The sequence below is a fragment of the Podarcis filfolensis genome (genome assembly GCF_964270895.1).
Source record: "Podarcis filfolensis genome assembly, chromosome: 8".
NCBI classification, from domain to species: domain Eukaryota; kingdom Metazoa; phylum Chordata; class Lepidosauria; order Squamata; family Lacertidae; genus Podarcis; species Podarcis filfolensis.
Window position 1 is genome coordinate 4432530 of NC_139611.1, and position 25952 is coordinate 4458481.

General features: G+C 48.3%; 2 protein-coding genes across 2 annotated transcripts in view; both read right to left on the reverse strand.

Annotated features, from left to right (window-relative positions):
• STAMBP (STAM binding protein) overlaps nt 1-16936 on the reverse strand; it is a 116608-nt gene extending 99672 nt beyond the window's left edge. Inside the window, exon 1 of the mRNA XM_083629550.1 lies at nt 16926-16936. The gene's annotated coding sequence lies outside the window, so the exon portion shown is untranslated. The remainder of the gene's footprint in view (nt 1-16925) is intronic.
• On the reverse strand, nt 896-25753 carry GGCX (gamma-glutamyl carboxylase). Its single transcript, XM_083629395.1, has 15 exons — nt 25523-25753; nt 23365-23565; nt 19218-19376; nt 18900-19065; nt 16591-16669; nt 15346-15452; nt 12785-12948; nt 11989-12266; nt 11040-11171; nt 8239-8390; nt 6950-7119; nt 6551-6681; nt 5107-5254; nt 4015-4210; nt 896-1977 (listed from the first exon to the last, which is right to left on the reverse strand). Exons 1-15 carry the CDS (start codon nt 25548-25550, stop codon nt 1815-1817), a joined length of 2274 nt encoding a protein of 757 aa, XP_083485521.1. The 5' UTR covers nt 25551-25753; the 3' UTR covers nt 896-1814.
• Nucleotides 25754-25952: the final 199 nt, after the last annotated feature.

Here is a 25952-nt window from a genome sequence, read left to right on the forward strand (position 1 = left end):
AGTCATTTCATAACGTGACACTCAGTTCCCATAGTGGGAATCCTAACCCCTTACCTGAGTGGAAGCTCCTCAAATTCAACAGACCTACTTCTGAATGGACATGGTTAGGACTTCAGTTAAGACAATGTTTGAAGAAGTCCTTCCTCCCTTCTGTTCCAAGTCCAATTTCACTGGGTGGTCCTGAATTCAAGTGCTATGAAGCAACTATTGCCATGGGATGCACACAGCACAGACACCCACCACGCACAACAGGAGAGGTGTAAGGCACTAGTAGGAACCACACATGGAGTCAGAGTATACGCAGGGATGGCAGGCACGAGCCAAGCCACCCATCCGGATGCCACAAAGACCCAGAATGGCAATTTTGCCTATGTTGTTGTTGTTTAGTCATTTAGTCGTGTCCGACTCTTCGTGGCCCCCTAGACCAGAGCACGCCAGGGACTCCTGTCTTCCACTGCTTCCCGCAGTTTGGTCAAACTCATGCTGGTAGCTTCGAGAACACTGTCCAACCATCTCGTCCTCTGTCGTCCCCTTCTCCTTGCGCCCTCCATCTTTCCCAACTTCAGGGTCTTTTCCAGGGAGTCTTCTCTTCTCATGAGGTGGCCAAAGTCTTGGAGCCTCAGCTTCAGCACCTGTCCTTCCATTGAGCACTCAGGGCTGATTTCCTTAAGAATGGATACGTTTGATCTTCTTGCAGTCCATGGGACTCTCAAGAGTCTCCTCCAGCACCATAATTCAAAAGCATCAATTCTTCGGCGATCAGCCTTCTTGATGGTCCAGCTCTCACTTCCATACATCACTACAGGGAAAATTTTGCCTATAGCCCTGTCAAAATACCCCTCAAGAGGGTGAGTGAAGAGCTCTCACAGTGAAGACAATCAATGACACACACATGTTGATAAAATGTACTTTTTAATAGAAATTGAACACTTTTTGTCTTGGTCACACTGGAGCTCGCCACAACCTTCTCTTTTCTAGACTTAATTATAAGGCTCTTAGACAAACCTGAGGACTCCGACTGTAAGCCCATCTGTAATAGATACCCAGATGGCAGTGAAGGTTTCCAGTTCCTTTCCAATTGTGTGAAATTGGAACTCTGTGTGTCCAGAGCTCAAGTGGTAGAGCAGCCACCCCCAACCTAATACCCTTCCAGATATTTTGGACTACATCTCCCATCAGGCCCAGCCAACCCACTGCCTGGCAACCCCCCCCCCCTTCAACTTCAACCAACATTAGGTGAAAAATAATCTCAGGTAGTAATGCTGGGAAAACTCCCAACATTCACAGTTTGGCTTAACATTCAGGTTCATGAACAGCTCTAGAAACCTCAAAAACCTGCTCACTCTTTTGCAGCATTTTCATTGGTCCTGCAAATGCATTGCCCAGTTTGTGGATACGGGAGTTTTTTCTCTTCTGGACCAAGACAGCGGCTACCTCTGGGTGTTTTTAAAAGGATGGTGAAAATCTCTGTCACTAATGCTGGTTTTGTCCCCATCATCTTCCTCCATGCTGAATCTACAACAGGCAACAGTGAGGCTGAGGAGGAGGACACTGGTGGGGCACTGCCCCTTAATACACCAGTCTCCAGACAGCAGAGGCCAGTGGAGGTGGGTAGAAGGCAATGGGTCTCAGCAAGCCAGTACAAGAGCCTTGGCTGAAGAGCAGAAGTCCAGAAAAGGGAGAGAGGGCAAGCCACGCAGTCCAGCAAGTGGCTCTCTTGCATGCTCAGAGCGTTCCCCCAACTTCCCATCCTTTGGCCCCATTGCGAGAGCCTCCCTGCTGCTGCTGGCAGCTGAGGTAGCGACAGCGGCTGCTCAGAGTTCAGAACGCCCTGGCTGTTTTGGCACCGTGTCTGGACTGCTGGGTGTCCGGACCTCCTCGTGTTGCATGTTGGCATAGGCCACCTCCTGCGCCAGCTGCTCCAGGGGTGGGCGGCCCAACAGCAAGTTCCGCAGAGAAATCCAGGTCATCAGGAGGCTGAGAAGGCAGAGAAACAGAAAGAACTCACCTCATCAGTTTAATGTCCGCATGCACCACATATGGTTTCTACTGCAATGCTCTCTATGTGGGGCTTCCCTTGCGCTTAATCCAGAAGCGGTTGTTAGTGCAGAATGCTGCAGCATGGTTGCTGATAGGAATGAGACCCTGTCAGCATATAAGACCTTTGCTCAAATATCTACATTAGTTGCCAAAGTTCAGGGTGTTACTATTAGTATATAAAGCCCTTCAGAACTAGGAACAAGTTTACCTGTGAGATTGTCTCACCCTGTTATATGCCCAGTCAACCGCTTAGATCAATGGAACTGACCCTGTTAAAGCTGCCACAGAAGACCCTTTCCACAATGGTTAGAACTCAATATTCTAACACTTGCACTCTGGAACTCCCTGCCTATTGATCCCAGGCAGGCATCTTCATTGTACTCTTTTCAGCACCTGCTAACTACATTTTTGTTTAGACAAGCCTATGCAGAAGTTTAGAAAGGTGATGTGTGTTTTAATATACTTTTAATATATTATTATTTTAACATTTTGAAAGTCTTAAATTTTTATTAATTTTTGCTGGTAATTATAATTATTGTTTTATCCGTTTTGTAAACTGATTTGAGGGTTTTGTTGTTGCCGTTTTGTTTTATAATATCAGTGTATGACACTGGGCAGAGTTTTCCAAACTGCGTTCCATGACATGTTAGCTGCAATGTGCAGGTGTGTCGAGCGAATGCTCTTAGTTTAGCCTCCGGTTTCCTACTAAAACTGAACTACCGTGTCGCAAAGTGATGCATGTCTAAAAAGTGGGTCACCATCCTGAAAAGTTTGGAAAGCTCTGCCCTAGAGCATGCCCCATTTGCTTCGGCCAGTGAGACTGCTCTCAGTGCAGGCCAGGTGACGGGCGCCGAGAGAGCAGTGCCCCCTTGAGGTTGTTCTCCTGCTGCCATCACATTTGGTGACTGACAGGTGGGCAGCCCCACCCACAGACTGAAGTTGGCCTGCAGGGGAGGTCAGGATTTAGTTCCCCAGCCCTAGACTAAGCTGTGCATTTTCACCACCATAAACTGTGTGCCTAGGGAAGGGCCTTTTCTAAAACATTAAGACAAACCGGCACTGTGAAGAGGAACCGCCAAAAAAAACAAAGGACCCTTTGAACGCTGCTCCCTTGTTAAAACAATTTTGCCAGTTACCAGTCCATTTCCAATCACAATTCAAAGTGCTGGTTATGCCCTATATGACTTGGGACCAAATTACTCAAAATATCCTATCTCTCTATATGAACCTGCCTGGGTGAGCTCACCTTCTCTTAGTCCCATCAACAGGAGAGGCACAGCTGGGAGGTGACATGAGAGCCTTTTCTGTGGCTGCTCCCAGACCATGGAATTTCCTCCCAGGAGAGGCTAGCTCCCTGTTTAGAGAGGCCTTTTTTAAAAACCAAGGTGCAGACAATGCGGATCACCGGCTGCTGTCAGGGCAGACTACAGTCATACCTTGAGTTACAGATGCTTCAGGTTGCGTTTTTTTGGGTTGCGAACCACTGAAACCCGGAAGTACTGGAACGGGTTACTTTCGGGTTTCAGCGGTCACGCATGCGCAGAAGCGCTAAATTGCACTTTGCACAGAAGTGTTGAATCACAACCCACGTGTGCGCAGACGCACCGCTGCGGGTTGTGAACGTGCATCCCGCACGGGTCACGTTCGCAACCCGAGCGTCCACCGTATATTTTAACTGCTGGCTCTAAATGTGTTCTGATGTATTTTAACTTTTGGTTTTAACTAGTTTGCTTTTATTACTTTCTTTTTTTAACAATATTTTTAAATGTTGGAGACTACCTTGAATCCCACTTTGGAAGAAAGGCAGGCTATCAAAAACATGAAGTAAATAAATGGACACAGTCACCCTGGCAGCCAGACTACAGGGTGCCCACAGCATCATCCAGCTGCCAAAGCCAGAAAGTGGACTAGGTTAAGCCAGCGAGAAATGGCAGGGAGGGCAGACGTTGTGCGGAAAGAGAAGGCTTTTCTCACCTCCTGCGGAACACGAAGTACTTCTTGGTGATGAAACGGTGGAAGCGTTCGGCCAGTGTGGCATTGCGGCGCTTCTGCAGCTCCTCCATGCGCCACTGACGGCGAAGAAAGGCCTCGACGACAGGGTCCACCTGCGTCACGTTTTCCATGGAGCTGTCCAAGATGGGCTGTAGCTCTGGAGGGAGGGGCTCCGTTTCTGGGGGTGGGGGGCAATATCAGGATTTAGTATCAGAAGTCTGAGAGTCGCTTGAAAATGAAATAATGCTATCGTGTAAACCTATGGTGCGACTGCACTTGGGATACTCTCTATATGGTTTCAGGTGCTGGACCTCAAAAAAGGACATTCTTTCAGAAAAAGGAAAGCAAAATGATCAAGGGGTGGAGCAATTCCTCTTCAAAGAAAAACTGCAGTGTTTGGGACTTTTTTGTTTAGAAAAAATTGGGACTTGGCAGGGAGGGGAGATGAGAGAGAGACAGACATGGCAGGTTGTATAAAATTATCTCTGGTGTGGAGAAAGTGGACAGGGAGCCCTCTCCTATCTTACTAAAACTCAGGGTTATTCAGTGAAGCTGAATGTGGGAAGACTCAGGACAGATTAAAGGAGTTCTTCACCCAGCACAGAGTCAAACAATGGAACTCACTCCCACCAGAGGCAGTGATGTCCACCAACTTTACAAGAGGATTAGAGAAATTGATGGAGCGCAAGGCTTGCAATGGCTATTAGCCACAATGTCTATGTTTCACCTCAGAGGCATTTTGGGAGCAGGTGAGAGAGGGCTATTACACTCCCGCCCTGCTTGTGGGATTCTGCTTCAGACATCTGGCTGTGCCCTGTGAGAACAGGATGCTGGACTGGGTGGAAGAAACCGGCAAATGTTTTCATGAATTCTTCTGAAAGCACCTGAAGGCACCTTGAACTTTCTACTTGGGACTGAAGAGCCCAAGGCCAGTCCTTGGCCTGTCCCAGCAGCAGGCGTGAAATAGAGGAGGACTGTGTCAGCAGAGGCTGGTGCCCTGGAGCCGGCAGTGCAGCCAGGAGACCTTCTGCAGCCCCCAGTTCATTTGCCCCACCAACCACTGCTCAGCCTTACCTGTCCCATTCTGCACCTTCTCCCGCAACTCCTGCAGCCGAGTGAAGTTCTGCTCAAGAGCTGCCTCTGTGGTGTTGACGTACATGTACATGTAACAGGACGGTTCCTGGGACACTGTGAAGACTTTGTGGTATTTCCCCGGCGGCAGCTGTGTCCAAGAGGAAGAGAGCAAAGTTGGAATATCAACACAGGGCCCTGGCCTCATTTTGCTTGGGCCCCACCATCCACAGCAGGGGTTCCCAAAATGGGCAGTACTCCCCATTACTGGGGTGGGGGTGCTATGAAGCAGAGGAGTGCTGGAACAGGTTCCTCCAAGCATGTTGACTGCTTATTTATGACTGACCAGGCGAGAACCTAGAGCAAAAGACCTTTATTGCTTTGTAAAGTTTTTCTGCTCCTACTACTTTCAAAACTATTTCCTTTGGTCATGGTTTGTTTGTATTTGTGATTCTGAGTTCTCACAAGGCACAAGAGGGGCCATATTCAGTTCAAAAAAGAAAATGGGCTATATTGAAGTTGAGATAGTCAGCTTTTTATGATATAGCAGCAGTTTAGTGTGGTCATTGACTGATTTAACTCTCAAGAGAGGCTTTTCCCATGGAAAGTGTTCAGGCCCATACCTAGAAAGCATTCAGTTAAGCAGAAGACCACTCAGACCCATCCTTTCTAGGCACAGGACAAGTGAAAGTGTGGACAAGCTCTTCATGTGGTATAAATGACAGAGCAGTGGTCCATCTGAGCCAGTGCTGCTCCCCCGATTGGCAGTGGCTCTCCTGGGTCGCAGGAGTGCAGAGGTCTTTCCCAGCCCTGCTGCTGTTTGAGATGATACTGGGCAACTGGACCTTTGACCTGCTGCATGCAAAGCATGTGCCTGACCATGAAGCCTCGGCCTTTCTGCAGTGCATGCAAATATTGCGCATGGGGTGAAGGTTCCAATACTTCAGTGGGCTCAGGGGACGTGTGGTGGTCGAGAGGTGGTTAGATGCCCATTGCCTTTCCTTTGTGCTTTGGGGCAGAGCATCAGGATCACTGGTGGTCCTGGACGCGGCTAGAAAAGGCTTCCCTTCCCCTGCTCTCCAATTGCGAAGGCTCAGCTCGGTCCTCATAGAACCATAGAATTGTAAAGTTGGAAGGTACTCCAGGGACCATCTAGCCCAACCCCCTGCAATGCAGGAATCACAGCTAAAGAATCCCTGACACATGGTCCTCCAACCTCTGCTTAAAAACCTCCAAGGAAGGCGCGTCCACCACCTTCTCAGGTACTCTGTTCCACAGTTAAACAGTCAGAAAGCCATTCCTAATGTTTAGTCGGAATATCCTTTCTGGTAACTTGAAGCCCTTCTGGAGCAGCAGAAAACAAGCCTGCTCCATCTTCCATGGGACAGCCCTTCAGATATTTGAAAGTGGCTATCATATCGCCTCTCAGCCTTCTCTTCCCCCTCACCTGTATCCTGTCTCCTTCCTGCAGCGTGTGGTTCTTCTGCGTGTTGACAATCTCCACTGCAACTTCCCCTTTCAGCAAGTGAAGGCTAGTGTTGCCAAGGTCTTCACTGACAAAGTTTTCCAGATGCAGGCCTGCCATGGGGGACAACTGGGAGATGAGCAGCTGGAATGCAACAGAGCGCCTAGGAGAAGCCCCAAGACCACGGCTGCTCTGACACCCCAAGATCACCCCCAGGTGAGGATTCACCAGTCTCTTGCAATGGCTTCCCTACACAGGCAGTTAAAAGGGGCTCAGGCAACTTGCTCACACAGGCAAAAGGCAACATGCCAAAGAGTACTGTGTAGACTTGGCTTAAACAGAGATACCGTTTCCAGGAGAAGGCAAACAGCACAGACGTACCTGGGAAGTCTGCAATGAAGACCACCTCGGTTTGGTTGTCCAGGGCGTCCTCAATCTCCTGTAGCTTTGTCCGCCAGGGTGACAGGTCAACCAGCAGAGGCTTCACCCATGTCGTCTTTTGGAAAGGGGACCACTCAGCCTTCACAATGTCCACATGTGGATCAAAGAGTCTAAGGAGGGGCGTGACATGGGCAAAGTGAAGATACCCAAATCAGAAGGACCCCGGCCATTGTCAAGTCAATATAACTAGCAAGGAAGAGGGCTCTGCCTGCATGGCTGTGTTCCTCCGATCCAATATGGCTGTCATTCCTTCCGTGCACTCAATTCCAGAATATCTTTTGAGTCACAGTGATTTGGCTCATCACCAAGCTTTGCAGGATGGGCTCAGCTTGAGTTTATGAGAGGTTTACTCATTTAAGGACAGGCGGTTCTTCAGCGTTCTATCCAGTGTCTTCTCAAAGTCAGTGACATTATGAAGGAACTGCATGATGGGAAGCAACATCCTAACTTCCACCCCCACCCTCCCTAACAACTGCCCCATCCCTCAACACTTGTATAGCACTCCAAATTTACTGGAATTGTTAGTGCAGCTTGTATAATTTCCCTACTGAAGGGGTAGAGAATTCCCCCTCCCCACCTCCCGTGGGCCAAGTATGACAGGTGAAGAGACAGTCCGCCTGCCGATCACCCAATGTCACAATGACATCAAGTGACCTGCTTCTCCTTACCTGGTTTGAAATCAAACCATCCAGGCAAAGAAGAAGAAGAAGAGGAGTTTGGATTTGATATCCCGCTTTATTGCTACCCAAAGGAGTCTCAAAGCGGCTAACATTCTCCTTTCCCTTCCTCCCCCACAACAAACACTCTGTGAGGTGAGTGGGGCTGAGAGACTTCAGAGAAGCATGACTAGCCCAAGGTCACCCAGCAGCTGCATGTGGAGGAGCGGAGACGCGAACCCGGTACCCCAGATTACGAGTCTACTGCTCTTAACTACTACACCACACTGGCTCTCTTTGAAAGCTCCAGTGATCAGCTGATGTACAGTGCAGGGGGCGTTGCAGGTGCCATTGATTAGATGACAGGAAGTGCCTGGCAGCCCCGGTTTTGGCACAGCCATGTTTTTACCAGCCACACAGCTGGCATGGCTGGGCCAAAGCAGCCTGCTGGCCAGTTGGGGAAGACCGAGGAACCTGATTGGGCCTGTGGGCTGGAAGCTCCCCAATTTTGCTTTACTGTCATTGCAAGCAGCGATCTCAAGGGCGTTTCTGTTGCTGGAACAGCCCACTCACCTCTGCTGGAAGCGATCGTTGATCGAGACCCAAATATCAAAGTAGATCTCCGGCTCCGAAATGTTATAGTTGTGCAGCAACTGGCTGAGACAGGTGGCATACTGCTTCACCATGTCTGCGTGGTCCCTCCAGCGTCGACTCTGGGTGAAGACCTGCCCTAACACATGCAAGTCTCAGCTGGGACACAGGAAGGGTGGCAGGCTGGTGGGGGGGGTGCAGGGAAGAGGAGAATGGGAGGGCAGGAGGACAGACTTGCTGCCATGAGAGGTCTTAAGAGCAGCAAGGTCTAGCAATCGGCACCCAAAATCCCAACAGTTCTACAGCTAGAAAGTGAAGATTCCAAAGATTATGCAGCTCATGCAAATTCACCTCTCTGCACTTTAGATGTATTATTTGTTCCAGCTGCTGAATTTGGATCAGACCACATCATTATAGAGGAAGGTCTAGTTGTTGTTTGAAGACTATCCCTGCCTCCAGGTCTGGCCCTGATGAGAAGGCTACAGGTGTCCCACAAGACACTGCAATGCCAGGTCAATGATTCAGAAGACCGCTGCCATCCATGATTTGATGGAGGAATTGACCTGGCATGTTATAACAGAGATTTGCTTGGACAAGGTAGATGAGCCTGTTCTTGCTACTGCTTGTCCACCAGGTTTCTCTTACACACAGCAACCTATATCATGTGGGTGGGGAAGGAGGGGGGTGCAATGATTTTTAGGAAGTCTTTAGTTTTCACCGGGCGTCCTATTAGGGAGACACAGTTTTCTGAGTGCATGTTCTGGAAGTTGGGCAATAGGGGCAGTACAGGATTCCTTTTGGTGTATTGACCTCCCTGCTGCACCAAGAATTCCCTGCCCAAACTGCTTCAGGTCATGTTGGATGTTCTCCTGGAGACACCTGGCTTGGTGGTCCTGGTTGATTTTAACATCCATGCTGACATGGCCTGACAAGGGGCTGCTTGGGACTTCATGGAAAGCATGGCCTCCACTGAGCTGTCTCTGAGTAAATATGGCCCTATTCATCGCCATGAACACACCTTAGATCTGGTGTTTACCTCTGTGGATGTGGGTGATCTGACATTAAGTTTCAGTGGAACGAAAGAAGTGCCATGGTCAGATCACTTCCTGGTGCAACTAGACGTCTCTGCAACCTGATTCAAATGGTCTGCCCCTGACACTTAATGGATCCAAATGGCTTCCAAAGGAGATGAATTATCCCTTTCTGATGGCCTCTCAGCCGATTCCCTGGTGGCACGCTGGAATGTGGCGTCAGCTAGGGCTATTGACTGTCTGGCTCCAAAGCACCCACTCCAATTGCATGAAGCTCAGATGACTCTAGTTTTCCCGGAGCTGAGGCTGATGAAACACCCAGAGTGGCTGCGGCAACCCAGTCAGATGGGTGGCATTATTATTAATTATTATTATTATTATTATTATTATTATTATTATTATTATTATCTCTAAAAGCTGGAGTTTTATTCCAAAAGAAAGTTAGGCATCCCAGATTGATGCATCTTGGTCTACGAAACAGCTTGTATTTTTGTGTGTATATATAAATATGGCAGAAAACCCACAAGCATCAACAAGTAATTATTTGTAAGTATCATTTGGAGGTTTCCCATCTCCTGAGATCCTCAGAAAACCACTTTGAAGTGGGTGGGCCGTGCAGTGATCCTCCCAATTATGATTATTACTTGCACTAATTAGTCATGTTCCCATAGAGGCTAGTGGCGCGGGACGCCAGGGCGCCAGGTTCTGGAGGGTGCCAGGGAAGAGGCGGAGGCTGGACGTGGTGCCTCCCGGCATCAGCTTGCCGCCCTTGCCTGCCTCCGCCATGCCGCACCATGCCTGGAGCTTCCATCTGCCGTGGCCACCACGGCACGAAGCGGCCAGCTGAGCTGGGAGCCGCCACGTCCAGCCTCCGCCTTCTTCCCCACCCTCCAGCCGCTGCCTCCTCCAGCCCTGCCGGCAGCACTTTCCTCCCTTAAAAAAGGTCAACAACTCTGGGAAATGTGGGGGTGGGCAGAGTGAGCTTTGCACCACGGCACAGGATATGCCCTGCATGTTTCCCCCTTTTCTTTTTTTGCATAAAGTTAACTCAAAGCAACTTGCAATACACAGCATATGAACACTTCCCTACATATCTGTCACACATGGCATGGGCTTATTTTATGAGATACATAGCAGGCAGCCTTGACAAACATCACACTCCTGCAGTTAAAACTGACACAGGTACAGTGGTCTGAATACAACCATGTAACCGACCAGGGGCACCAGCTCTTGTGGGCTCAGTTATTTTGCCCCTCCCCATATTTTGGGGCTGGGCCCCACCAATGTTCTAAATGCATGGAGGTGAAGTGTGGAGTCGAGCACAGCACAGCTCCAGTGGCCGACTCCTCCTCCTTCTCCTCCACAGAGGGGAAGGAGGGTCAAAGCAGCCACCTGCTGGTGGTGGCGCCAAGAGGAGGTAGAGGAGGAGCTGCCAGCCATTGAAGTCGTGCGTTTGGCTCAGCCCCCAGCTCCTCTCAACATTGGGATGTCGCACATGCAATGTTGCCCGCCCGCCCCCTATGGCCCTCGCAAGCTGGCGCCTCTGTCCTGACATGCAATGTATCCCTATGTCCAATCCCTGTACGGGGCAGCTGTGTATTCCTGCTTTGCAGGACTAAATGATCCTCAGGGTTCCTTCCACCTCTACAATTCTATTATTTGATTTGCAGTTTGCCATGTGAGAAGCAGCCCAAGCAAAGTAGCCCAAAGCTGCCCCTGCCCCCTTGCAAATGAAAAGGAAGAGACACTGACCCCAGGGTTGAGGTAGCCAACCTCCCCAGTGAGACCATCACGGTACGTAATCTTCACATGCTGGTGGGAGCGTGCGTGGACCATCATGTCCCACGAGTAGCCATAGAGTCCATTTGTCCAGTTGTTATAGCCCTGCACAAGGAGTTGAGGGGAAATCTGGTGACTTTTCCCAGAAAGGATGTTGTTTTCCCTCCCAGCCTGACAGTCATGGACAATGCACTGAGCTGCCACTTCGGACTATTATTTTCTGACTAAAAACTACCAGCAACCAGATATTTCACCTCACAATCCTGATTAAGATTCTGCCATTACTATCCTGCAAAAATATATTTCAATGTAGCTCTGGACCAGGGAACCTCTCAAATTTGCAGGAATGGGAAGAAATGCACTGGCTCAGGTGGGGTCTCCTCAGTCCCTCCCACTTTGTTAGCCCAGATCCGTCATCTTCTGCTTCCCAGAGGACCCACTTCAAGGAAAATCTTATCTGTCCAATGACAACATCCAGCACCTTTTGCTCTAAGACCCATATATATATATATATATATATATATATATATATATATATATATATATATGCATGTCTGCAAGAGTTAAGAAACACCCCACAATACCCTCCAGAGCAAGAGTAAACTTGCTCCATCTTCCTCGTGACAGCCCTTCATATATTTCAAGATGGATATCTCATCACCTCTCAGTCTTCTCAGCTAAACATCCTCGTTCTTCCTCATAAGGCTTGGTTTCCAGACCCTTTACCTCCTCATTCACCCAGTTTGATCACATTTCAGCTTGTCAATATCCATCTTAAACTGGGGTGCCCAGAAACTGTTCCAGGACTCCAGGTGGGCTCTGACTAATGTTGTTTAGGGCTTTGTGAATTAACACGATTAACACAACGCTATCCAGAAGGCACCACTATGTTGGCTGCTTCTGCCAAGCAGGCCTGTCTCACCTGGGTGATGAAGTGGGAGTAGGGCAGGAATAGCTGCTCCAGCACATACAGCACTGTGAAGATGGCCCCCAGTTTCTGCCGCAACCCCAGCTTCTGGGCTCCTCTGCCTAACCTCTGCTGCCCTGCTCCTCCATACACACACTCCTGGCTGGGCTGTGGAGCCTCTGAAAGGGGCAGGAGCCTTTGGAAGCAGGCAGGGAACTTGGCGATCAGGTGGCGTGGCCAGTCTGGGTAGCAGAAAAGGGGGCTGGTGGCCAACATGGTGTAGGAGAACATACCTGTGGGCAAGAAATAAAGCCAGGAAATTGGACTTCTGTGGATTGGGACAGGGAGGCCAGAGAAGGAGATGTTTGCAATACCAGCCCAATGCTAAGGTTAGGTACAATCGCCATCTTCCACCCACCACCTTGCAAAAACAAAGACGAGGAGGAAGTTTTATTACCAAGTTTGTCACACAAACTACCCCAAATGGCACTGACATAGGCTTGCAAGTGTCTGCAAAAGCTACAATCTCTCCCCCCCCCCAAAAAAAAAATTGTGTGGTTTTTTGTTTCATTTTTTGTTTCTCTGCATGAACCTATGTTAGCAATTTGCAGCCTGTTAATACTGCAAACAGTATACCACACTTTTTTCCAAACAGCCAAAAAAACATGTTTTCCTGGTTACCTAAAAGGGATTCTGACTCACCACAGGCAAGCAGGAGCGTGGTTAACAGCCAAAGCCAAACAAGACAGGAGTTAAGGGCTCCTGAGCCTCTTGCGAAGAAGAGAGTTGTTCAGACTTCTGGAGAACTTACCAATGCTGAAGAGCTGGGAGTTCATGCAGTGAAAGTAGGAGACAAAGACAAGAGCAATGGGTCGGGTGGCGTCAAAAAACAAGAGGTAGCCAGCGGTCAAGTCCAGCATGAGACCCCCACCGTGCACTACCAGCAGGCTGGTCATCTCCTCTGAAAGCACCAACCTGAGATAGAAGACACAGCATAACTGAGAAGTGGTGGGGTGGAGGTGAATGGCCTATGTTCAGGACTAGGGATGCACAGCAATGTCAATTTCTATTGATTATTCACAAGTCTCTTCTTTTTTTAAAAAAAAAGCCCATGCAGGTATTTGTTTAAATATACAGTATGATCAAATCTTCCATGCATTTAACTCACATGATTTCAACCAAGCTCTTTTCACACCATGTCTGCTTGGGTTACCTGGCATGAAAAGAGATCTCTGTCTTGCTTGTTGTGTGTGCAAGGCCCACTTGGCATGAGGGCTCTGGGAGTACTGGGGACTCTCTCCCTCCCCCCACCCTCACTCACTAGCCACAGGGCAGTTACAAGGGTTTGGGTATATGCAGTTTTCATGTAAATGCAGAACCTTTGGAACTGAACCCACATGTAAGACAAAATCATACTGTAAACTTATATTTGCATTTTATCACAAATGCATTTCTAAACTTATTTTAGTTTTAAATCTGCAAATTAATATATATATATATGTGTGTGTGTGTACATTTTTGCGCCAGGAACTGTATCACAAAATTTGGTCATGTCCAAAGGATAATCACATTCCAATCCATCAAAGTGGTTGGAGGTCAGCTCACTTAAAAATGTGGACCGAACAGGGGCTTCTGGTTCTGCTCTGCCTTAATGGAGCCAGACTCCATGACAGTGAGAGAAGGAAAAACAAGGATGCAAATTCCCCCCAGGGACAGGGGGAAGGGGCTTCACTCGCAGTTCATCTCCTTGCTCTGGCATGGAATGCAGGGGGCAGGGAGGAGCCGAGTGCAAAAACATTTCGCCCACCGGAAACCCTCTAATGCCGCCATTAAGAATCAGAGGTTCTCCTGTTAGTTGGAGCTTAATTGAACTAAAGTACAGGCGCGTGCTAGAAGAGATGAGATCCCAAAATGCAGAACAAAACTGAAGATAAGACTTCATTTGGTGAAAAAGATGGTGGGCAGAGAGTGGAACCTATGGTTTGTTTAAAGTTTTATTCTCTACATTTATGATTCAGCAACTCTCCTCTGAATGTTAGTTCAAATTATATTTGTACAAGCGAGGATGAAAGAATTAGATTATAAATATGGAATAAAATATAAATAAATATAAATAAAATTAAAATAAAATATGGAATAAAAATGGAACTGTGTGTGTAAAAAAAGGAGAAAGGGAGGGAAACTCTATTTTGGAAAGGCTTAATGATAGAAACGTAGAACTGACTCTTCTCTATCCTTTATTATTTGCAGAGTGAACTGAATAATGCTAAGAGGACTTGGAATTTAATTTAATTGGAAGTATATATCATATATCTTCAGTTGGAAGGAAGGATGAAAGGAGTCTGTGAACTGCCAAGGAACTGATAAGGTTCTTTACTGAGTCATCTGCAATTTGACAGATCTCTCTTCTTCCCAGACTAAGAGGGAAAATGGTGAAAACAGGTTATTTATTGGGACAGAGTGACTTTTGCAGCTGTTGCGAAAGTCGCAAAACAATGAAGCACAAGACAGAGCAGTGGAGAAATTTCTGGAACAATGGGATATCAGTTCCTCTCAAGGCATGATGGATAACAGTAAGAACCGGGGGAAAGAAAGACATAACATCTTACAAGGACAGGAAGAAACACCACAGACAGAATAACTGCCACACACAGGAAGAACAAGAATATAATTTGAGTTCCTCACTTGTAGCTTTATAAATCATTTAATGTGTCAACACAAATAGAAGTTTTTAATATTGCAGTAGTTGTATAAGGGATTATCTTTATGACTGGAAATTAATAAGATTTTGGAACGCAGAAATAAAGCAAATAATCAATTCATCAAATCTAGCACACAGGGGGCCACTTTGTCTAAATTATATAATTTGGTATTTGAACAATTGGTATTAATAATTGTATTATAAATTGGTATTGTTATAATGCGGTTACAATGGTACCTCGGGTTAAGAACTTCAATTTATTCCGTAGGTCCGTTCTTAACCTGAAACTATTCTTAACCTGAAGCACCACTTTAGCTAATGGGGCCTCCCGCTGCCGCCGCGCCGCTGGAGCACAATTTGTGTTCTCATTCTGAAGCAAAGTTCTTAACCTGAAGCACTATTTCTGGGTTAGCGGAGTCTGTAACCTGAAGCGTATGTAACCTGAAGCGTATGTCACCCGAGGTACCACTGTATTATTGGATTGTAATTGAAAACTAGCAAGTATTATCCCTAGATGAAGCCAGACCCTTCATGGGAATTCCACCCTCCCAAATCTAGGATGCAGAAGGCAGCGGCTGGAACCTTCCACCTGTGTGACTCCTTGACCTTTCTCCTCCTTCACTGCTTCCGCCTCCCTCCTCCCTCCCTCCCTCCCTCCCTTTCCTCCTCACCTGAAGGGGCTGAAAAGCCAGTGGTGAGCAAGGGAGCTCATGGAGTAGCCTTCGACCCAATCTGCATCCAGTTTCTTGATGCCCGCAATGAAGTACACAATGAAGATCTGCTCGGGAACAAGGCCAAGAATCTGTGAGTTAGATTCTGAAGCACAAGACATCAGGCAGGAGCAAAGGGGGTGCCCATCTCCAAACTACCTTCGGGGTGAGGAAAGGACCCTGCTACATATCCCCCAATGAAGGGGGTGAGCTCTTGCTCAGCAGCAGAGCGCACACTTTGCATGCAAAAGATCCCAGGTTCAATTCCTGGCATCCCCAGGTAAGGTTGGGAAAGATTCTGGCCTGCAAACCTGGAAAGTCACAGCCCGCCAGTGTCAATGCTGAGCCCATGCTGCTTCTGTGGGGGTGGGGGGTCCTGGCTCATCCATCTACACAGAGGCTGCTTTGTTTGCGACAGGAATTTTGAGGTCTTAGATATATGCTAAATGTTCATAAGTGTACCAACCAAGCATGTACATAGATCAGCACAGGAAGACCAACCTGGAACCATTTTGATTCATTTTGAGCAAATGATTTCTCTGCAAGGTCAAAGTGGGAAACCTCCCCATTGTCTCTTTCCTCACAAATCCTGTCTGAAGGGCACAATTTAAGATATGAATAGGGTGTGAGCCTGTGACCTGGCTCAGGAACTAAGTATTTATCATTACAAAAGACTGGCCGGGCTCCCCAGGCAATCCAATCAAGTGACCCTTAAACAGGTAACCTGTCAGACAAGATAAACAACGCACTCGGATTTCTGCTGTAGACTGCCTTTTCTGTGATGTAGGTATGAAGTATCTGGGGGATGGTCTTAGGTTACACCCCTTCTGTGATGTACGTATGATGTATGGAGGGGTAGTCTCGAGCTCCAGGGCAGGGAATTTAAAATGTCTATATAAGGGCAGGCACACCTTGGTTCTGGGTTCCTCCTCCCTCCTGCGTGTGGTGAGTGAGGACCCTGTTGCAACAGATCAATAAAGATCAAGCTTACTAGCTGCTTTGCTTCTCAATATTCTCTGATTGGCCTCTGTTATTTTCTCCTACCAATAGGGAACCTACGTAAGGACTCTGTATGGGCTCTTGGATACCCCATAAGGGAAAAAGGGCAGATTATTGTTTACAACAGTTTCCAGAGGACACATCAGTGCAGACACTGAGAGGAGTCTGCATACTGGGGTGGGGGCTAGGGGAAAATAACAGCTTTACCTGTGTGCGCAGCAGCGTGTAGTTCCACAACGGAACATGCGCGTTTCTCTTCTGTGGATTCCAGAGGCCATCAATAGACCTAAAAGAAAGAGATGCATTACCAAGAGGCCTCCAGTGGGACTGAGAAGCTACCCACGGACCATTTTAAATTGAGACAAAGGTGTGGAGGGGTCCAAATCAGCTCAGCCAGTACCAGAGGCGTTCTGGATGCCTAAGGCCTCCTCTTGAGTGATGGCACTTAAGAATTCTGAAATATCATTTTCAGCCCACTGCAACACAGACTTTCTAAAAAGGTGGTGCTGTCAGGGGTGGCCCATCCAGTTTCATCACCTGCTGCCGCCTCTCCCACCACTGCCTCCCCCACCCCACACCTCCGCTGAAGCCTTGCTTGCTAGGGTCACACAGCTGCAGCATTCTGTTTCTGGCAAGATCTTGCAAGAGGTCCACAAAATCTTTCTGAAACCCAGAAGCCACAGTCACTTCTCCAGTGGCAACAAGGGGGGGGTGGGGGTGTCAGAAGAAGCTAATGAGCACCCTGACGCATTCAGAAAGCCGGCACCTGGAATCTGTCTTTGCCACAGTCTGGAGCTGGTCATGGGCAAACTAAGCGCAGTGAAGGTGCACATTCCAGGCCATGACCTATGAATCCAGATTTGTAGTTTGTTGCCCTCCAAGCAAGCCATGAGTGGTAGCCAAGGGTTGCTACTGGATTACTACATATGGTTTGTACAAAGAGAAATAAGGTCAAGTTTTCACCTAACACTAAGCCAAGGCACAGGCTTTGCTTCTCCTAAGGCAAAGGCAGGAGCTGGGAAGCAGCAAAGGAGATGCCCTTGAACAGTGTGCACCAGCAGGTTACTTGTGCACATTAAACCGTAGTTAATTTTCAACTGCGGTTTCATGTGAAATGTGGCCAATGCCTTGCAATGCAAGACCAACATCTGCTGGTGTCAACATGCACAAGATTTATGAGTTAAATATCAATGACTTGCATTTACAGTGGTACCTCAGGTTAAGAACTTAATTTGTTCTGGAGGTCCGTTCTTAACCTGAAACTGTTCTTAACCTGAAGCACCACTTTAGTTAATGGGGCCTCCTGCTGCCGCCGGAGCACGATTTCTGTTCTCACCTGAAGCAAAGTTCTTAACCCAAAATACTATTTCTGGGTCTGTAACCTGAAGCGTCTGTAACCCGAGGTACCACTGTAGTTTGTAAGTGTGGCAGCACCCACACTTTGGAACTCCCTGCCTGTTGACATCAGGCAGACGCATTTCATTGTGAACTTTCCACAATTTTTGTTTGGCAAGCCTGCTCAGATACTGTATGTAGAACGTTGACTGGTGTTTTAATCTGGTTTTCAGCTTATTATTTATTTTAATTATTTTTTAAAATGTTGTGAGAAGCTGTTTTTAACTATTTTTACCAATTATTTCACTGTTTTATTCTTTTTTGTAAACCACTTTGAGGTTTCTTTCTCCAGTCAAGTGGCATATAAAATTTATGTGATAAAGTGAGTAAGATGCCTGCTCATGTTCCTCCTCCAGCTGCTGGAGAATTCCTAGGGACCTCATGCCAGAGCTGTAAGTGTCTTGGACTGGATGGAGGCAGGGGTGGGGGGGGTGGAAGGCACTAGCTGGGAAACCCCCAAGGGAACAGGGCTCAGAGCCCAAGGACTGGTGGTGGGATGATAACAAGTGGTCAGAAGGGAGAAGAGGGAGCAGACTGGGAGGAGGATGTGTTGGAAGCTGAAGACGTAACAGGGTTTAGTGAGCAGGAAGAGGCTGTGGCAGAAGCAGAAGCAGATAGGGGTCAATAGGCAGAAGTGGAGGCAGGCTGCTGAAGAAGCCAGGGAAGCTCCCCCTCCTGCTGCGACCAGCTCTCCTCCCCGCTGGTCTCCCTGAACACAGAGCAAAATGAAGAGGGTGGAGCACAGAGAGACAAGACAAAGGAGCCTTAGGCTGCTGGGGAAGGAACTGGGGGAAGAGGGGCCTTAGAGAGGCACTGGGAAGGCCCCACAGTCTCACAACGGCCACAAATGTAGCAAGACCTACTGGGAAGAGTTGCTGTGATCACTGCACTGTTTTGGTTTCCTGGAATAAATATCTAACTTCACTGACACTGGTGTTTTTTCATTGCTGACCTGCTCCTGACTCCTGACACAAGCTGTTCAAATGTCCAGCTGAAATTGTGTAATTGAAATGCCGGGAAAGGTGTTTACTTGGCATAAGCATGTTGTGAGCAAAGAGGAGGCACTGCAAAACCTGACATCAGGGTTGTTGGTGAAAGCAAAGCAAAGGGGTACCCCTTACCAGTAGCGGTTTGCGTTCATGAACAAGAGCTGGAAGCCCAGGAGGCCATAGAGGTAGGAGTGGTTGTTCCATGTTGTTTTGTCCAGGAGGAAGACATACCAGTAAGGCACCACGAAGAGCAGGCAGCTGAGTCGGTAGAAACAGCCCAGCATGATCCCCAAAGCACCTGTTGCAGCGAGGGAGGCAAGGTCAGGTCCCCAGAGCACCTTCTGCAGCCGGACTCAACCCAACAAGGCCCCAAAGCCCAGGAAACAAGGCAGAGCCAACACTGCAGGGCTGGTCCACCCCACCTCCCCGGCCTTCTCCCAGTGTCCTTACCCAGCAGCATCACTGTGTAGACAAGGTACATCCAGTCCAGTGGAAGGGGCTCCAGGAAGTTGAAGAGGGGGAAGCGGCACACCTTCAGTCCATCCAGGTATTTGTGGTCCAGCTGGCTCAAGCCTCGCTCCTGGGGAATGTCCAAGGCCATCAACAAACCTAAGCAAGGGCCAGAGAGAAGAATGATGTGGGGTGGAATGGGGTCAAACACTGGAAGGAAACAGGCATGCAGTGAGGATCTGAACCCTTGGCTCTTACAGCGTTTCCGTGCACTCTGGCCTCCGTCACGGTCCTCCGTGCGCCAGTAGTGGTTTAGTCATGCTGGCCACATGACCCGGAAAGCTGTCTGTGGACAAACGCCGGCTCCCTGAAAAGCAAGATGGGCGCCGCACCCCATAGTTGCCTTTGACTGGACTTAACCATCCAGGGGTCTTTTACGTTTACCTTACCCTAGTCCAACACTCTAACCAGTACACCACATTGGTACATTATGTGCTACTACAGTCCACTCCAGAAAATGCTGAGGGTCATGTGGAACTGTCAGATGTGTGCCACAAATGAAGAGTGAAGGGGGCTCAGAGAGAGTTTCAAAACACAGAGTAGAACTTTTTTTCATTGAAAGCAGCAGTGATTCAAAGGAAAGGTCAGTCATTCTGTACACGTACACACACACGTACATACACACACACACACACACACACACACACACACACACACACACCTTGTTGGTTTTTAGGACAAACCATCCAGTGCAGCCCACGATGGGATCACACCCTGATCTCTCCTAGCCAAGTCCAAAGTCTCCTATCACTGCTGATAAGAAGAGGCCCAAAATGAGAAGCCAGAAGCTGCTGCCAGCTACGGATGTGGCATCTCTGCAGCTGCCACCAAAACCAGCTGGCTCCAGTACAGGAGGGAAACACCACAGCTTAAAAAAGCAGCGCATTCCTCCACATCCTGTGACTGAACTGGATTGCAACCACCATGAAATTATTTCCCCTACAGCTCTCAGGAAAACCAGCCCATCTATTTTGTTTGGCAAAGAGGCCCTGTGGGCAGCTTTGTAAAGAAGGAGGCGTGTAGGAACAGACATTCCTCCTGCAAGAGATATGGCAGAGAGTGTATGAAAGGAGGGCAGCAGCGGCCATCACATGCAGAGAAAAAGCAGTTATGAATCCTGCACTCAGCATCTCCCAAAAGGTCACAAATACAGCATGAGGGAGGAGAGGAGGAAAGCCATCTAATTTGGGCTCTTGACACCCATTCCTGGTCTCAACATGGCCATGCTCTCTCTTAACTCTACCCACCACCCTTTCTAGGCCTAATAATAATAATAATAATAATAATAATAATAATAATAATAATTCATTATTTATACCCCGCCCATCTGGCTGGGCTTCCCCAGCCACTCTGGGCGGCTTCCAAAAAAATATATTAAAATACTGTACTACATCAAACATTGAAAGCCTCCCTAAACAGGGCCGCCTTCAGATGTCTTCTAAAAGTCTGGTAGTTGTTGCATTTACATCTCAATACAGGGTGCACTGAAGATCCTCACAAGTTTAAAGGCTCCAAAGAAAGCAGTGGACATCAAATGATGCATTGAGGTTAAGAGCATATAGCACAACATCAGCATTGGTGGATCAAATAAATCTAGCCAAGTTTCCTGGCTTCAACTGTGGCAAACTTCAGATGCATCAGGAAGACCAAGCAACACAGAGTGGACTAGCAGGGAGCACTATCTTATACCTGCCAGCCCAAGGGCAAGCTCAGATGAGTTTCCTGCACTCGCGGCAAGGTGCTCAAAAGCATCCCTTGGAAAGGAAAGTGCCCTTTCTTCCAAGATTTCCTGCACCCGCTGCAGAGGCTGAGTATGTGGAGTCTTCAGCCTGGGTCAATTCAGCATCAGTTCCTGACAACAGCAAGAAAGTGACACACTCTGTACCTGTCCTGCTCACCTGTCCTCCCCACCCCAGGCTTTGTACCTGTATTTCATGCTCCATGTTCAGCCTCAAAGGACCAACAGCAGGGCTTGTGACAAAAGGGTACCAGAGAATGAAACCCTTTTTAAATTTCTATGACAGCAAAAAGGAAAGGCCCGGCCCCAAAGAAACAATCCCAGCTCTGATAGGATTGGGGGTTTGACAGTATGTGGTTGCCTCTTCTGGTGTTTGCCAGTCAGGCAGATAGTCAAGTCCACCCTCCTGACTCACACCTCAATCTTTGGAGGCCCTTAGTTCACAAGTAAGATTGTGTATGATGTCAAGTGTCCTCTGCATCATGTTCTCCTCCTAGTTCTGCAGTGCTCTCTCAAGCAACTGTACTTTCACTACAAAAAAAAAATTTTCTTCCAGTAGCACCTTAAAGACCAACTAAGTTAGTTCTTGGTATGAGCTTTCGTGTGCATGCACACTTCTTCAGATACACTGAAACAGAAGTTGCCAGATCCTTCTATTGCAACTCATTACCAAACTTAAAACCATGGAGAGACCTGGTCTGAACAAAGACATTGGATTCTTATCTCATTATACATGACAAAGCCATTTTTCACCTTCTCACCCCTTGCTTTTTCCTGTAAGACCTATTGCAGTCGTTAAGAGTCGTCAACTGGCTCATCACAGCTATCTGCCAATCACCCATTCCCACCACCCTTCTGAGTAATACCCCTCCCCACCTTCTCACTATATAGAAGGATCTGGCAACTTCTGTTTCAGTGTATCTGAAGAAGTGTGCATGCACACGAAAGCTCATACCAAGAACTAACTTAGTTGGTCTTTAAGGTGCTACTGGAAGAAAAAAAAAATTTTGTTTTGACTATGGCAGACCAACACGGCTACCTATCTGTAACTGTACTTTCACTGTAATGTTTTTATTATCATCATTATCATCATCATAATCAATCCATCTTTATTACGGTCCAGAGACCCAACAAATCGTTACAAAGCAATGCACAATTCAGACAGCCTACCTCCAGGTTGAATAAGCATTTTGTTCAGACTTAAAGATAGGGATCATTGGATCATCTTGCAACCACCAATAAAAACTGCTAATGTTCTAGCATTTGTCTGGTCTTCCAATAGGAACCTGACATAGTGAGCCTCTGATTTTCCCGGGAAAGGTACCAGCAAGGGCAATATCAGTTCAGCCCTGGCCTGCTCATATTTCACACAGTGCAGCAAAATATGTTTTATAGAATCAATGTCTTGAGCACAAAAGCAAAGTCTGTCCTGGTAGGGAACTCCTCTCAACCTGCCATACTATTATTATTATTATTATTATTATTATGTTATCATGTTGTACTGTTAGTGTTATAATTGCTTTCCTACTTCTGTTAAAGAAAATGCTGATTGCCAATAACAGGGGCTTCCAGCAGCTTTTCTGAAGATCCAGATGAGATGTTTCCCTTGCTCCCAGAGACAGGCAGCAACTGGGACAGGAATGCCACATGTGTGGCACCATGACCCCAAAGACCCTGTTTCTTGAGCTTTACTGCTGAAGGTAACATGGAGCAGAACCTCAGGTGTCAACTGGGACTCAAGCCTAGACACACATGGAGGGATGGAGCTTTGCGGATACAGTATGAAATTGTTGGAACACTGTAAATCAGCTTTCTGCAACCTAGTGGCCTCCAGATGTTGCTGCTGTCGCTGTTCTTCTTCTTCTTATTATTATTTTAGGCTAGTGTTGAATGCATCAGAAAGGAAATCTCCAAGGAGAGGGCATTCCATATCCTGGGAGCTGTAACCAAGGAGGCCCTGCTATATTACAGATATGGCACTATCAGTACTGCCTCTCCACCTTAAGGCAAGCAATGAGGCAAAGTGCTCCTTCAAGCAGCAGGTTGGCTACCAAGGGCTTGATACACCAAACTGAGCACCTTAAACCCATCCTGATAGCAAATATGCACTCTGTGCTCCACTGGCTAAGGGGAGTTGTAATCCAAAAATATCCCAGAAGCACCAGGTTGCGGAAAGCTGCTGCTGTGGTCACAGATCAGCATCTTTCTGAAAGCAGTTGACATCCTGGAATCTTTCCTAAACTACACCTATGCCAAAAGGATTTATCCTTACAGATATCAAGCATCTCAATACTCTGAGGGGCCTACAAGCACTCTACAGGGCCAGTACTCTTAAGGCAAAAGACTCACCAAAGAGAAAGCGGAAGATGCCCAGCGCCGCAGGGTCAGTCGGCCTGTTAAGTAAGCAGACAAAATGGTGCCAGCTGGAAAGATCGGCCCATTCAAAGCCCAGGAGGCGCTTGGTCCAGCTGTGGAGGGTCGAGGGCCCAGGCTCCTCCTCCTTGTTGCTTCGCCTCTTCTGGCTGGCAGGAGACTCTGACAGCCGAGTGCCTGCAAAAATAAGATGAAAAGGATGGCAGCTGCACCCCAGAGGGAGAAAAGGAGTCGTGGATCAGCGGCAGAGAATCAGCTTTGCATGCAAAAGCCCTGAGTTCAATCCCAGAACTGCTGAGTACGACTGAGATGGTCCCAAATCTGAACAATACTGACCAAAGCCGTATCAAACCACTTTAAGCAGTCAAGGCTCCCAGGAGCTGTAGTTTGTGAAGGGTGCTGAGAGGCCTTAGGCAACCCCCTGACCCAGCAGCAGGCTCTCTCTATGTTCTCATGCAGATGGTGCCCTAGACAGCTTGACTCGGGTCTCTTTAATTTGTGAGGCCCCAGAATTACACCAGCAGAGGCTACTTTTCCTGTGACTTGGGGACAGAAGAAGCTACTGCCTTCTAACAGGAAAAGAAGCCTCTGCTGGTGTAATTCTGGTGCCTCACAAATTAAAGAGACCAGAGGTTGCCAACGGCAAAGGAATGGGAGAATCTGCATTTTGAAAACCAGCACACTGCTAGACACACACAGCAAGTTCAAACTGGCTGCTGATACCCCCCCCCCCTTTCTGCTGCCTACTTCACCTTGTTGCACATATTGGCCAAGTCTTGTCCCTACACTCTGGTGTGACCAAGGGACAGAGTCCAGGCAGGAAGGAGCAGGCTGAGCTGGGGTGGGGGGAGTGTAGAATGTTGAGGCCCCCCCAGACTGTACTATATTGCACCCTTTACTCCCCCCCATAAAAGTGAATGAAGTGGAATGGACTCCATTGGGAAGTTGTGGACTCTTCTTCCCTGGAGGTTTGTAAGCAGAGATTGGATAGTCATCTGTCAGGGATTCTTGAGATGTGCTTCCTGCATTGCAGGGGGTTGGACTAGATGACCCCTGATGTCCCTTCCAACTCTACAATTCTATTATTCTAAGCTTTTAAAAGATAAATGGGACGCAGATGGCGCTGTGGGTTAAACCACAGAGCCTAGGACTTGCAGATCAGAAGGTCGGCGGTTCGAATCCCCACGACACGGTGAGCTCCCGTTGCTCGGTCCCTGCTCCTGCCAACCTAGCAGTTCGAAAGCACGTCAAAGTGCAAGTAGATAAATAGGTACCACTCTGGCGGGAAGGTAAACAGTGTTTCTGTGTGCTGCTCTGGTTCGCCAGAAGCGGCTTAGTCATGCTGGCCACATGACCCAGAAGCTGTCTGCGGACAAACGCCAGCTCCCTCGGCCAATAAAGCGAGATGAGCGCCGCAACCCCAGAGTCGGTCACAATTGGACCTAATGGTCAGGGCTCCCTTTACCTTTATCTTAAATGATATATATGGTTGATCTCATTACTTTAAAATATAAAGCATATCTGGTTGCTAGCTAAAAGCATAGCTGTCAACCTTCCCTTTCCCCCGGGGAAATTCCCTTATTCCAGTGCTGCTTCCCGCTGCAATCCTGGATTGTTAGCTATCCTGTAGACTGTCCCCGGGACAGGTGAGGCTGCTGATCCCTTATTTTCAAATCTAAAAGTTGACAGCTATGGCTAAAAGGGCAGAGCAGCGACCAGTGAGACACAACTCTCTTAAGGCCAGTGCTTTTTTTTCATTAAAAAAAATGTTTAGAGGTACTCTCATTTTCCTGCTCATATTGAAACACTGCTCCTCAATGAGTCCAAACTTAGATTCACAAAATGTTTAGGAGTATGCGTCCCCCTGCGTCCCCCCCAGAAAAAAAGCTTAAGGCTATCCCGGGTGGTCTCTCACTCTCAAAGGCCAGCGTTGCCCTGGGCAGGGGGGAATTAAAAGAGGGGATTGCAGCGCCTGCCCTCCTCGCGTTTGCCATGGGGAGACGCGGTGCCAGTCCTGGGGGCTGGGCTTGCAGGAAGAAGAAGAAGACGGGGGGCCCTTCCCCAGCACCCCCCCCCGAGAGGCCTGAACCTGAACCTCGCCCCCCCCCCGCGCCCGCCCTCTGCCCGCTCCTACCCGCAACGTGCACGCGCCCCGGCCCCATCTCGACGTGGCGGTGGGAGAGCGAGAGCGGAGTCCCGGCCAGGGAGGCCCCCCAAGAGAGGAGGGCGAGCCAGGCAGCGCCGCGCAGCCCGGACTTCCGGCTCGGCGGAGGCGCCTCCCTGCGCGGGCCGGGCGGAGGAGCGGGACGGGCCGCCCAGCAAAGCAGCCTCCAGCCCGTCAACTGTATTCTCCGCTCGCCCCCATGAAGGGCGGGCCTTGGACCAGTCGCTGCCTCTCAGCCTAATCTCCTGGCAGGGCTGTTGCGAGACTAAAACGGAGAGTTGGGGAATCAAGCGCATAGCTGTCGACTTTCCCCTTTTTTAAGGGAAATTCCCTTCTTCCGAATGGGATTCCTCGCAAGAAAAGGGAAAAGTTGACGGCTATGATCACACTGAGCTCGTGG

What these genes read in the sequence shown, in the direction of transcription:
- GGCX (XM_083629395.1), bottom strand. Translation starts at nt 25,550, where the DNA reads ATGGGGCCGGGGCGCGTGCACGTTGCGG. An exon ending in ACTCCCACTTCATCACCCAG is followed by an intron (nt 11,172 to 11,988) that starts GTGAGACAGGCC and finishes CTCCTTGTGCAG; the next exon opens with GGCTATAACAACTGGACAAA. An exon ending in GAAGGTGCAGAATGGGACAG is followed by an intron (nt 4,211 to 5,106) that starts GTAAGGCTGAGC and finishes CCCCACCCCCAG; the next exon opens with AAACGGAGCCCCTCCCTCCA.